The sequence below is a fragment of the Lutra lutra genome, chromosome 17 (assembly GCF_902655055.1).
Source record: "Lutra lutra chromosome 17, mLutLut1.2, whole genome shotgun sequence".
NCBI lineage: Eukaryota > Metazoa > Chordata > Mammalia > Carnivora > Mustelidae > Lutra > Lutra lutra.
The window spans coordinates 293527-307339 of NC_062294.1; the positions used below are offsets into that span (position 1 = coordinate 293527).

The 13813-nt window shown below is 51.5% G+C and overlaps 1 protein-coding gene across 9 annotated transcripts in view; it reads left to right on the top strand.

Annotated features, from left to right (window-relative positions):
- FANCA (FA complementation group A) overlaps positions 1 to 13813 on the top strand; it is a 62929-nt gene that overhangs the window by 44260 nt on the left and 4856 nt on the right. For 8 of the 9 annotated variants that reach the window (XR_007123761.1, XR_007123763.1, XR_007123762.1 and 5 more), the window contains exons 27-35: positions 701 to 797; positions 2380 to 2556; positions 4664 to 4737; positions 6527 to 6655; positions 10188 to 10272; positions 11671 to 11837; positions 12377 to 12482; positions 13498 to 13557; positions 13708 to 13812. Coding sequence is in view for 6 of the 9 variants with exons in the window: in XM_047710074.1 (XP_047566030.1) it covers positions 701 to 797; positions 2380 to 2556; positions 4664 to 4737; positions 6527 to 6655; positions 10188 to 10272; positions 11671 to 11837; positions 12377 to 12482; positions 13498 to 13557; positions 13708 to 13812 (1000 nt within the window). In the remaining 3 variants the exon portion in view is untranslated. The remainder of the gene's footprint in view (positions 1 to 700; positions 798 to 2379; positions 2557 to 4663; positions 4738 to 6526; positions 6656 to 10187; positions 10273 to 11670; positions 11838 to 12376; positions 12483 to 13497; positions 13558 to 13707; position 13813) is intronic. The other variant, XM_047710076.1, reaches the window with a different exon arrangement.

A 13813-nucleotide genomic window follows, 5' to 3' on the forward strand; every position in this document is an offset into this window, starting at 1 on the left:
GAAGACATCAGGAAGTAGAGCGGGGAGGGACCTGTGCTGGAACGGCTGCATGAAGCCCTGAGCCCTCCCCAGCGGGAGGCAGAGCCGTCTGCCTCTGAGGGGCTTTGGGCAACACTGAGAGGTCCCCCCCCAAGCAGTCATTCGTGAAGGTGCCCTGGTCCCCCTTCCTTCCTCAGCACCTTCCTCCCTTCCCCTCGGCCCCGGGGTCAGTCTCTTCTCATCAGGCTCTTCCTCCCAACACTTGATAACCCAACACAGGCAGGCAAAGTCTCCAGCATAGGCCAAGTTTAAAATTGGGCCTGCTTCTGTCTGGTTCCACAGACTTCCTGCAGGAAGGAGGAACATAGACTGGGTGAGCGGAAACCCTTTCAGATGACAGGTCAGCAGCACCGTTAGCCCCATCTGACTTGATGGCTCTTTACATGTGGTAAAGGCAAGCCTGTACTTGAACAGTCTGACCATTGCTGTGTTTTCTGGGTCTGTGCCTTCGGCGTAGACAGAGCTCAGACCTACAGGTGTAACGGGGCCCGGTTCCCGAGGGCTCAGGGGAGCCAGCCTGGCCCCAAACCGAGACCAAGACTGCCCCTTGGGACATCTGGTGTAGAATCCAGTCATTTCAGTTTTGTGAAATTCACACTACTGTTCTATTTCCTTATTTTGCATGCAGCACATTTGTACATTTTATGTTTTCTATTTTCAGATTTTGTACAGCGGCAATTTCTTACTCTTTGTGTAAGTCTCCTTCTGTGTCACAAGATACTTTGTACAGCTGCTTACCTCCAGCCCTCCTGAAAAAGGTAGGTCTGTCCACATCCTCGTCTGCATTCAGTGCAGCTCCAGTTTCGTGCAGGTTTCTAGTGAAGGCCCAGCTCTCTGCTCTCTCCCCGCCCCCTCTCTGCACAGTTGTCCTCTCCTGTGCATCAGACTGTGTCCTGGGGGCTGCCTCACCTGTCTGCTGGGGCTGAACACGGCCTTTCTCTTTTTCTTGCAGACTTGAGATGAAAGGGGGCAAGTAAGATGACAGAGACCGTGAATGTCCCTCCTTTTCTTTTTTCCTTAAAGATATTATTTATTTATTTGACAGAGAGAGATCACAAGTAGGCAGAGAGGCAGGCAGAGAGAGAAAGAGGAGGAAGCAGGCTCCCTGCTGAGCAAAGAGCCTGATGCGGGACTCGATTCCAGGACCCTGAGATCATGACCTGAGCCGAAGGCAGAGGCTTAACCTACTGAACTACCCAGGCGCCCCTGTCCCTCCTTTTTTAAAAAGAAACAGACACTGATTTTTGTGAAATAGGTATACTAAAAGATAAATATTTGTGGAAGGTATCTTTGTATTTAAACAAGAGTTCTGATTTTCTCAAAAGACCACGCTCATCTATTGAATGCTTGTTGTATTTATTACAAGACCAGAGAAACTTAGAGAATTTATTTATTCTAGAGGGAGGTGAGCACAGGGTGGGTGTGGGGGGGCAGAGGGAGGGAGAATCTCAAGCAGACTCTGCACTGAGCACACAGCCTGATGTGGGACTCGATCTCTAACCCTAAGGTCATGACCTGAGTCAAAATCAAGAGTTGGATGCTTAACTGACTGAGCCACCCAGGCATCCCAAAAGCAGAGAAATTTAAAGATGTGTACTAGAAACCTTCGGTGGCAAAAGTGAACTTGAAGTTAGAATGGAAACCAGCGTGACTCCTTTGGTGGAGTTTTAAGGAACATCTTATGAAGTTGAAATGCAGATCTCGTTCCAGGCGCCACATTAGAATCCATTGAGAAACCCTGGTCCTGCCCATGGGTTAAGTGGGGTTTGGGCACACTTGTGCTCCTGTCATTGGTGTTGAGGAACTTAGGCTCAGGTGCCTGCATTTTGAAGCCTGCAACAGAGATTAGGAGGTGGCCCAGACAAGGAAGTTCCTGGTCCAACCTTGTGTAATTCTGACGGGTGTCCCTATCCCTCCCCTGGTCACGTTGAGCAGCCTGTAGCTCAGGGAACATCAAGAAAAGTCTGATCTCCTAGTGGCAGACATAAATGTACTCCCAGACAGTCTGGCGCTTCTCCACTTGGCATCCTCTTTCAGTGGAAACATCCGTGCCAGCAGCGGGCTGGGGAGAGCGCCGTCAGCAGCTGTGGGGTCGCATCCGCCCCGCCATGTGGGGGACAGTTTAGAACCTGCAATCCTGCCTCCAGGTGTTGCGTCCCAGGAGACAGACAGACGTGCGCCTACATTTACAGACAGGGCTGGTCACCAAAATTACATCCGTAGCTGAACCACGGAGCCCAGAGTGCCCCGGGAGGCGTTGGCAAGGCCACTCCGGGTGTCCACAGGGTCTCCTAGCTGCCCTGCCATGGGCACACAACCAGCTTTATTGTGTCTCTTCAGTTCCAGTTCATTCTCTTCAGGCTGTTCTCAGAAGCCCGAGAACCCCCGTCTCAGGAGGACGTAGCCGGCCTTCCCTGGAGGCTCCTGTGCCTGCCGTCCGCGGACTGGCAGCGAGCCGCCCTCTGTCTGTGGAAACAGAGAACCTTCCAAGAACTGTTGAAGAAGAAGGAAGTTCATGTAGGTCCCACTGCCCTTTTCCTGCTTCTCACCTGGTCCTCGTGCCCGGGGTTTTGCGGATAGATTTGGGGTGTCCTGAGGACATGGTGGGCCGGCCCGAAGCTGAAGCAGCACAGAAGCAGTTTGCGGGAAAGCGCTGGGTGTTACCGCTGAGTCACACGGCCTCGTAAGAAGTACGACTGAAAGGTCATTTCTACTCTGCCCACTTCCCCTGGCACTCACGTTTTGCAGAAGGTCGTAAGGGTGAATAAACATCTCCTTGGAGCGTAGCTGCCAGGCTCCGATTTGGGCTGGGCCTGCTCTGAGCATGGTCACGGGGGGCCTCGGCCTGCTCCAGCCAGCAGGCTACGGTCCTGGGCCGCTGCCTGTTCGTAACCCTTCGTCTGCTCCTTGCGCGTTTGCTTATTTCGGTTTTTAGAGAAGAAACTCTCAGTTGTTGTTTATTCTTTACCAGAGCAGGTGTGACAGCGTGTGTTTAGCACAGGCAACGCGCTGGGAGCACTCACTGCCCGTGGGCAGCATAGCCAGTGTCTCCTCGGCTGCCGCCCCTCTACTCTCGGGTGATTGTGGATGTGGACACGTGCGTGTGTCCCTGAGCAGGGAGCTGCTCTGTATCGCTGGCTCTGGTCCTGACAGGGAGTGTGCTTTTTTTTTTCTTATTTTTTTTTAAGATTTTATTTATTTATTTGACAGAGATCACAAGCAGGCAGAGAGGCAGGCAGAGAGAGAGAGAGGAGGAAGCAGGCTCCCCGCCGAGCGGAGAGCCCGATGCGGGGCTCGATCCCAGGACCCTGAGATCATGACCTGAGCTGAAGCCAGAGGCTTTAACCCTCTGAGCCCCCCAGCACCCCTGGAGGGTGCACTTTTACACACAGTGTGAGGTTCTGAGATTAGTCCACGTTCGTGCGTGGAATCGTTGCAAGAATTCCAGAGTGACACCTGTGCTACTGGGAGCGTTGTGCTTTCCAGAGTGACACCTGTGCCACTGGGAGCGTTGTGCTTTCCAGAGTGACATCTGTGCCACTGGGAGCGTTGTGCTTTCCAGAGTGACATCTGTGCCACTGGGAGCGTTGTGCTTTCCAGAGTGACACCTGTGCCACTGGGAGCGTTGTGCTTTCCAGAGTGACATCTGTGCCACTGGGAGCGTTGTGCTTTCCAGAGTGACACCTGTGCCACTGGGAGCGTTGTGCTTTCCAGAGTGACATCTGTGCCACTGGGAGCGTTGTGCTTTCCAGAGTGACATCTGTGCTACTGGGAGCGTTGTGCTTTCCAGAGTGACACCTGTGCCACTGGGAGCGTTGTGCTTTCCAGAGTGACACCTGTGCCACTGGGAGCGTTGTGCTTTCCAGAGTGACACCTGTGCCACTGGGAGCGTTGTGCTTTCCAGAGTGACACCTGTGCCACTGGGAGCGTTGTGCTTTCCAGAGTGACACCTGTGCCACTGGGAGCGTTGTGCTTTCCAGAGTGACACCTGTGCCACTGGGAGCGTTGTGCTTTCCAGAGTGACATCTGTGCCACTGGGAGCGTTGTGCTTTCCAGAGTGACATCTGTGCCACTGGGAGCGTTGTGCTTTCCAGAGTGACATCTGTGCCACTGGGAGCGTTGTGCTTTCCAGAGTGACATCTGTGCTACTGGGAGCGTTGTGCTTTCCAGAGTGACACCTGTGCTACTGGGAGCGTTGTGCTTTCCAGAGTGACACCTGTGCCACTGGGAGCGTTGTGCTGTGCTGACTTCGCCCCACTCACGACTGCCGTCGCGGCGGTGGTGCTGTACAGGAACTGAGCACGGTGCAGATGTCCCAGGTTAACTGTTCAAAACCAGGCGGTGTGCTGGAGAATTCCATCTCAGAGGACGAGTTTGAGCGGCTGTCATGAGCCTCCCGTTCAGAGGTAAACGAAGCAATATCTGAGTTCTTCGTCAAGGGCTCAGGTCAGAGCCTCAGGCTGACCGCCAGGAACGGCGAGAGGACAGAGACCAGTGGAGGCGCACAGCTGCCTTCACGTGAGGCTCCCAGTCGTGCCTCAGGGACAGCAGAGTGTCACCAAGCTGACCTGTGGTTTCTGCGTCCTGTCTGCACTGTGGTGTTCACGTCGTCCTTTTCTCTCAGTTGACTTACAGAGACTGGTTACGGCTGGAGCTGGAAATCCAACCCGAGCTTGATTTTCTTTCGGATATGGAAAGGTAAGTGTTGAAAGGCATCTGCCTTGGGGCGCCGTGGGGGGCTCAGTCGATGAGACATCTGACTCTTTATTTTAGCTCAGGTCATGATCTTGAGGTCCTGGGACCAAGCCGGGTCAGGCTGCCTGCTCAGTGTGGAGTCTGCTTCTCCCTCTGCCCTGTCCTCCCCACCACCGTGTGCACTCTCAAATAAATACAATCTTTAAAAGGGGGTAGGGGATCTGCCTTTCAAAATGCTGTAAGATTTTCTGCATTATCTTGAAGTCTAAGTCTTCTCATATCCTCAACGTTCAGTTAATGTTAACTGACAAGCACAGTGTCATTCATTTGTTCCTTCAAGAAACATTTACTGAGTTCCTCCTGTTAGGTACTTCTAGAATGTTCTTGAACATGGGGTGCATTGTGACGAGACAGGCCTGCCCTTAGGGCACCTTCATGCAGACAGGGGCACAAGGCAGTGCACTTCTGCCCTGACAGCCCAGAGTGGGCACTCCTGCCAGCAGCTGCTCACACGCGTACCCCAAGTGGGCCTGGGGTCAAGCACGCAGACGGCTAAAATGCATCGGGACCCCAGACAAGGCTCTGAGAACAGGTTCCGGGGAGGGCATGGCAGCGGCAGCAAATGTGCTTCCGCTGGGTGGGAGCGGAGCAGGGAAGGCCGAGCAGTGAGGAGCCGCAGTGGAGTCCTGGTTGTCCGGGGCCCTGCTCAGGGGCTGGGGTGTGTTCTTGGCCGGCCGGCCGGCATCCACCTCGCCCGTGGGACGAACACGATGGCCGGCAGAGAGCTGGCCGGCACTGCCAGCAGCGCCGGCCCTGAGCGTGTGGCAGGATGAGCAGGGAAACCGAGGTCTGAGCTCCTGTGGGTCCCAGGGCCAACTCTGCAGACGACAGGGAGGAGAAATGTGCTGTTGTAAGTGTGAGAGTGGGGTGCCAACAAGCCCCTGGGTGTGGGGGTCCTGCGGTCAGGGAGGGAAACGTGCTGGGGCTATAGTGGAGTTCGTGGGCACAGGAGCGCCCGGGGGCCAGCCAAGGGCAGGGTTCGGCGTGAGCCGCCCTGAGCCACTGTCCCTTTGTGGTCAGAGACGGGTCACGTGCAGGGGTTGCTGTCTCGTGGTGTCAGGTTCTAGGAGGAGCGAGTAGAGATAAAGTCAGAACCGTGCCAAGAATAACTTCTTTTCCCACAAGGTGGAGGTCCGCTTGCTGCTCAGGCCTGTGCCCAGCCACCTGAGTGCTTTGTGCGTGGGTTCGTCTGTCCTGGGGTCTCCCCTCCCTTCCCTCCTCCTCCTCTATTTTGCTAGGAAAAGAAGGGATACGTTGTCTAGCGTGAGGACCCATGGTAAGCATTTCTTACCCCCAGATCACTATGTTGGAGCTGTGCTTAGGCCTTTCCTTTTTTAATTCTGCAAGTAGCACAAATACGTTTCTCACTGGTTCCTTGCCCATTCGTGGGTCTATGGAAACGTCTTACTTGGGTTTGGCTCGTTCTGCAGAAATGGACGGTCAGTGGTTCCCTGGCTGAGGCTTTCAGTCGGTACATCCTCAGGACCTTTTCTGTGAGCACCTGCAGAGCCTGGTCCAGATCCGGACACCTTTGCTGGCAGACCCTGGGATAATGACCCAAGGGGGATGGCCCCTGAGGGGGGCTTGACTGTGGTAGGGGGCCTTCCTGTAGCCCCAGTCCCTCAGATCTAACCCCCTGCCGTTGTTAGACCCCGGCTCTGGGCTCGCTTTTCGGCCACAGGAAGCTCTAGTTTGCAGCCTTTCTCCACGCAGACGGTGTTTGCTGTTGCAGGTGGGACTTCCAGCAGTGGGCGATCCGTGAGCGCTTCCTCCCCGCGCCGTCTGCTGCGGGGGGTTGTGATGGGGAGCTGCAGACCGCATGCTCGGTTCTCGTCGATGTGCTGATAGACTTCTGCCACAGGTGAGGAATGCTGATGCCAAAAAGCATCACACTTTTAATTTCGGTAGTTCTAAGAATGCGTTTTTATTTCTCTCGGTCTACATTGTGTTCTACAAAGCACAGTTGAACATATCCTGATGGCAAGTCTGAGTCTGTTTGAAGTGAAGGTGAGTTTTCCAAATCCATTTTCTTTGTGTGTAGGTTTGCCAGTGGCAATGACTTGTCTTTCTGCTCTGTCACCTGGTACCTGGGTCACTAAGCGCAAGGGTTAGAATGAGTAGGCTAGCAGGTAGCAAGCATCGCCACCTGCGGGGCGTGGGCTGGCTGCCACAGGGCAGAGTTCCCTGGAACGTGCAGGCTGAGCTGGGTTTGCCTTCCTGCTGAGCTGGTCTCTGTTAGTCTCTGTCCTCATGATTGTGAATTCCATCTTCCACATCTTAGGTGGTGTATCATATTAAATCATAGAAAACGAATCTTGTTACCCTCTCAGAAACACGGTCCATGGAAATGATTACTGAAGACACAAGGAAGGACAGTTGCCTTTATGTTTCCCACGGCCTCTCCCTTCCCCACAAGGATCTGTAAACACATCGCCTAGTTAGCAAAACTCTTACAAGTCACGTTACGTTGCAACAGTGCTGGGAATGTTCCTAATGGTGCTTAGTGGCTGGGAGCAGCCCCTGCAGTACCAGGCAAACTCAGGTTGGGGCCAGTCCTCTTGTCCTCATTTCTCTCTTAGGAGGGAGGAATGAGGACGTGTGCACAGTGAACGCAGTGACTGTCTGTGCATTCCTTCCATGCCGTCAACTCTGGAATCTGCTTTCTGTCTATGCATTTGTCAATCCTAGACATTCCACACAAATGGAGGTCCTTTGTGTCTAGCTCACTCAGGATAATGTCTTCAAGGTTAGTCTACATTACGGCATGTGTCCGAACTTCGTTTTGTTTTTTAATTACTGGACAGTATTCCATTGAAGGATGGATCACATTTTGTTTATTCATTAGTTGGCGGACATTTGGTTTTTCACTTACTGACTATGAATCATTCTGTTACAAACGTTTGTGTACAGACTTCTCTGTGCTCCTGTTTTCATCTTTCTTGGGCATGTGCCTTTACATGGGATTGCTCAGTCATATCTTTTTTTCCCCTTTCAATTGGTATTTTTAAAAATTAATATATAATGTATTATTTGTTTCAGGGGTACAGGTCTGTGATTGACCAGTCCGCTATGTCATATCTTAACTTTTTTTAGGAACTACCAGACTTTTTTCCAAAACTGTACCATTTTACATTCCCACCAACAGTATCAGAGGGTTCCAGTTTCTCCACATTATCATCAACACAGTTAATGTTATCTTTTGATAACAGCTGTTCTAATGGGTACACAGCGGTATATTTCATTAGGGTTTTTATTTGCTTTTCTCTGCTGGTTAATGATATTGAGCATCTTTCCATTTGCTTATTGAGTTTGTGTATCTTCTTTTTTTTTTTTTAAAGATTTTATTTATTTATTTGACAGAGAGAAATCACAAGTAGGCAGAGAGGCGGGCAGAGAGAGAGGAGGAAGCAGGCTCCCTGCTGAGCAGAGAGCCCGATGTGGGGCTCGAACCCAGGACCTGGGATCATGACCTGAGCCGAAGGCAGCGGCTTAACCCACTGAGCCACCCAGGCACCCGTTTGTGTATCTTCTTTGAGAAACGTCACATCTTGCCCATTTTAAAAGTTCTTTATGTATTCTGGATACCAGATCTTATCCGATGCGAGATGCAGATGTTGTCTCTCATTCTAGGAGGTCATCTTTTCACTCCTTCCCTTGATGGGAGTCCTTTGATGCACAGAAGTGTTAAATTTTGATGAAGTCCAGATTATTTTTAGTTTTAGCTCTTATTTTAGGTCTTTGATCCATTTGATTTAATTTTTATGGAATAAGGTAAGGATCCACCCTTAGTCTTTTGCATATGGACATCCAGTCGTCCCAGCAGGTTTTGTTAAAGACACTGTCCTTCCCCATTCAGTGGTCTTGGCACCCTTGCTGAGAATCAGTTAACCACACCTATGAAAGTTTATTTCTGGATTCTCTATTGACTTTGGTGTATACACCGTCTTTTTGTTTGTTTGTTTGTTTTAATAATTTTATTTCTGACGTGTACATCATTCTTAGGCCAATATCACAATGTATTAATTACCGTAGATTTGTGGGAAGTTTTAAATTGGGAAATATGGATCTTCCAACTTCCTTTTTTCCCCCAAAGATTATTTTGGGAATTCTGGGTCCTCTGTAATTCCACACATGATCTTAGCCAAAGGGCCGAGAAGCGATCGTCCTTTGTAATTCCATCTGAATTTCCAGATCAGTTTGCCGGTTTCAGTATAACCAGCTGGGATTCTGATAGGGATTGCATTGTATCTGTATGTAATTATAGGTAGTTATTATCATTTTTTTTAAAGATTTTATTTATTTATTTGACAGACAGAGATCACAAGCAGGCAGAGAGGCAGGCAGAGAGAGGAAGGGAAGCAGGCTCCCTGCTGAGCAGAGAGCCCGATGCGGGGCTCGATCCCAGGACCCTGAGATCATGACCTGAGCCGAAGGCAGCGGCTTAACCCACTGAGCCACCCAGGCGCCCCGGTAGTTATTATCATTTTAACGACACTGATTCTTCCTGTCCAGGAACATGGGATATCTTTCGATCTATTTAGGTCTTCTATAATTTTCTCAACGTTTTAGAGTTTTCATTGTACAAGTCTTGCACCTCCTTGGTTAAATTTATCCTTAGGTATTCTAACACCACTGTAGATGGAATTATCTTAATTCCATTCTTGGATTATTCATGGGTATAAAGAAATATAACTGATTTTTGTATATTGATCACCTGTCCTACAACTTTGTGAAATTATTTGCTTTAATAGTTTTTTACTGCAAATTCTTTAAGATGCTCCGTATACAAGGACAGATCATCTGTGAATGGAGATGGTTTAACTTTTTCCTTTCCAATCTGGTTGCCTTTCATTTCTTTTTCCGGCTGAACTGTCCCAGCTAGAACTTCCAGTGGTATTGAATGTAAGCGATGAAAGAGAACTTTGTCTTCTGATTTTAGGAAGAAAGCTCTCATCATTAAGAACAACACGAGCTGTGCTTTTTCATAGATGGCCTTCATCAGGTTGAGGAAGTTCCTTTCTGCTGCTAGTTTGTTGAGTGTTTTTATCATGAAAGGGAGTTGAATTTTGTCTAATGTTTTATCTGCGTCCATAGAGATGTTCACATGGTTTTTCTTTATTCTACTGATAGGATTTCAGGGTGTTGAACCAACCTCCCATTCTTAGGATAAATCCCACTTGGTTATGGCACATAATTGTTTTTAGATGTCACTAGATTGGGGTTGCTAGTATTTTGTTGTAGGTTTGTTGTTTGTTGTTGATGACTGTGGGTGTCATGTGGTCCCCTGGGACCTCCTGGCCCTGTGACCACAGGCCTCTGGAGGTAGGAGGAGAAGTCAGAAAGCCTGTACATCAGGAGACCCTTAGAAGGCTTTTATCATGTTTTTGTTTCAGTTTTAGGAGTTACAACTGCTCAGAGAATTCTGATTTGGTTCTCGGTAGCTGCACAGGAAATCGAGATATTTTTTCCAGATTGCAGGTGAGTTAAAAGATGAAAACTCAGTGTGTTTCACTGCATCTGTCATCTGCTGTCATTTCACGGTCATCTGCTATTAAGATATTTATTATGAATGTCTTAAGGCAACCCAGCAGAATGAAAACTGACGTCACACATGTAACGGATCAGACCAGAGCGACAGTGTGCTCGCTTCACCTGTGAATATCCCAAAAATGCAGAAACAAAATCAGTGGTGTCAGAACCGTCTCCACGCTTAGGAACATTTAAAATTTGAAAATAGAGGAAACTGAGAAGATACCAACTTTGGTAGTAAAGGGGTTGCTGTCCACCCCTTGCTGTCCACTCCTAACTGCTGCATTTGAATGCTGGGCTCTGAGAAAGGACATAAAAAGCCCCAGCTGGCGAAGGAGCAGCTGAGAGACTGCCCTTTCACGGGGTCACCCGGGACCACCCCAGGCTGGGGGCTCTTTTCACCAAAGCAGCTGTACATTGGAGGGTGTGGAAATGGGGCTCTTGTTTTGAAGTAAAAAGTGCAGTTTGCCTCAGGCCTGGGGCATGTCAGGATGATAAAAAGTTGGACCCAGAGATTAGGCTCTGGGGTCAAAGTGCAAACCACAGCCCCCTCTGCTCTCCACGTCCACGGTGTGCACTGGCAGTCTGCCTTTGGAAGTCCGCGTATGGCTCCGTGTTGACAGGATCCTGTGGTGGATTTCACGCTTCCTGTGGGTGTTTTCTGCTGCTCTTTCAGTGCTTGAATTGAGAAACTGGGAGGGACAGAAACCATGGAGCAGGTGGCCTGGACACTGGGAAATTTTACCCACAAATGAATGAAATATCCCGCAAAGCAGAGATCCCAGCCCTCCAAGCTTTCTTCTTGACCCCTTATCCTCCACATCTGGCTTGACGGGCTTGTGGTAGGAAGAGGGAGTGGGGAGGGAAAATGGAGTGTGTCATGGGGCTTAGGTCACACGTGGCACGGGACAGTGCTGCGACGTGGGCGCTTGGCTTATTTGGTCTCCGCATGTGGACGTGTGGCAACACTGCACACACGTGTATGATGTGAGGTAGCAGGCACTGTACTGAGTGTGGTACTGAGCCTGGTGTGTCCACGCGACACCTGTGCGTTCACAGTAGAAGAGCGAACAATAAACAGTACGATGTTAGCCCCAGGAGAGTCTGGTAAAGGTGTTCACTGTACTGTCCTTATTGTTTTTGCAAATTTTCAATGATTTTCAAGTAAAAAGGCTTGTCCCTCTCATTTCTAGCTCCTCTGGAGAGACCTCTCTCTCGAGCCCACTCAGCCCCGTTTCACAGTCCTGACGGGGGCCTATGGGCCTGAGAACTTTGTGCCTTCACATTTGGGCACAATCACCTGGAACCAGCGATAAAAGTACGAACGTTCTGGCCTTGTTTTTGCAGGAGATGGTTGCTGACCTGGAACAGGGCCCAGCGGAGTCCCAGAGCTGCCGTCCTTCGCAGGGGCACTTCCTTTTCAGAGTGTTCCGCACCCGGCTCCAGGCTCTGGCAGGCGGCTGGGATGTGGCCGCCCGCCTTCAGAGACAGCGGGAGCTACTTGTGTACAAATGGTAACACGGCGCACCACATAGAGAGTCTGTCTTTACACTGAGTTTTCTCTTCTCTTGGTCATTTGTTTCTGTGCCCTGTCCCCAGCCTGCAATAGCATTTTCTCATCGGGGCTCCCATGGAGAGAGCAGGGTCTGAAGCTTTGGGTTAAAGCCTTCCCCTTCAGACCCAGGAGCTTCTTTGAACAATGAAGCCCAAATAATGCATATCAAAATAGGGAAAACCATGTGTGCGTACAGATACTCACTGTAGCTGTATTTATGAGTGGGATATCACATAATCCCCCAGTTCTCGGGAAGGGCTTTGTGAAGACTGTGGTGCCTCCTTTCACTTGGCTGTTGTCCACTTAAGAATGGCTCTTGGGGTTAAGACGTGAATGCTGGCCGTGGACTCCGCAGGGCCCAGGTGCTCCGCACAGCCCCAGAGGGGGACTCTGGTTCCCAGAGCGAGTAGGCAGGGCCGTTACTGATCCGAGCCTGAGCTCTCAAGGGGTGAAGTTAGCGGGCTGTGCCGTCACCGCTGACACACTCTTTCCTGCAAGGATCCTCCTCGGTCTGCCCCCATCCGTTCTCGTCGGCAGCCCCCAGGCCAAACAGCCAGCCGCCCCTGACTGCACGGAGTTCTTCCAGTTGGTCAACTCTGAGCTGGTAGGTGCGGGCAAGCAACCTTGGGTTGCAGGGACGGGGGCGGTGATCTGGTTCTTGGAAGATTCGTGAACGTGGCTGCGGCCATTTGGAGCCAGCTGCTTCAGTGCGTGCAGCCCGTGTGGGATTGCTGTGGGCAAGAATGGGGGGACCGCTCTGGAAGCCGAGACCGTTGGGGCTGAGGTGTGCCCAGCCCTCCTCCCACAGCTGGAACTGGGCCAGCGAGTTGTAGAGACCAGCTTCGGCTCCTCCGAAGCTTCAGTGCCTTCCTAGAGCTTTGCTGCAAGTTCAGCCGTCGAGATCCGTAAAGTCGTGCGGACCGGGCACCTCCACTTCTTTCCGGTTGGGACATTTCGGGTACAAAGGCCGGCGGTGCCGGAAGGACCGCAGTTCCCACCAGTCGGCCCAGCTTCCTTCGTTGTACACCCTGTTCCGTGTCGGGTGCTCCGAGAGCTCACCCAGAAAGACTAAAAGCCTGCGTGCGTCCAGTCAGGGTCAGTGAGGTCACCAGGAATAAGTACCTTCTGCATATTTCAGAACAACTTCCACTCCTGAAGATGTTTTCTAGTTTTATAGAACTAGAAATTGAACTAAGTCTCCATTCAGCGACAGCTTTAAAAGGTGACTCAGGAAGCAGAGAGGTGAGACCAGGTGTCCCTTAGGTCCTTAGCAAAGGAAGTTTCCCTTGAAGTTGTCCGAAGGGCCTGTGAAGGCCAGCGGAGCAGAGAAGCCGGAGCTGGGGAGGCCAGGTGCCACCCCAGCGAAAGGGCCAGTGGGGAGTGTGGCACCGGCCTCCTGGCCTGTGCTGGGGCCGAAGCCGGCAGGCCGGGGCCGTCTCCACGTGGCTAGGCAGTGAGACGCTGAGATGCTGGGCCAGCCTCGCAGGCGGACCCAAAGCCGGGCCTCCGAGGTCAGCAGTGGCGCCGTGAGCACAGCCGAAGCCTCTCCGCACTCACTGCCCCCACCCCCGCCACCGGCCCCCTTGGGCGCTCGCTCACTGGCCCGTGCTCTTTTGCAGAGGAACTTATGCTCTCACGGAAGTGCCCTGACCCACGACATCACCATCCACTTCTTCAGGGTAATTCTGTTGCCCTCTGTGCCTACCAGATCTCCCACTGAGACCTCTTGGGCTGGATCCTCATGGCCAGTGGTGCTTTGAGGCCCTGGCGCCTTTCTGGGGCGGGGCACACGTGCAGACCACCGACTTCTGGCATGTTCTCTCCTGCAGGGGCTCTTCAACGCCTGTTCACAAAGCAGAAACCCCGCCCTGACCGCAGACCTGGTCCTGAGCGCATGCCAGACTGAGTGCCCCATAGTCCTGACCTCTGCTCTGG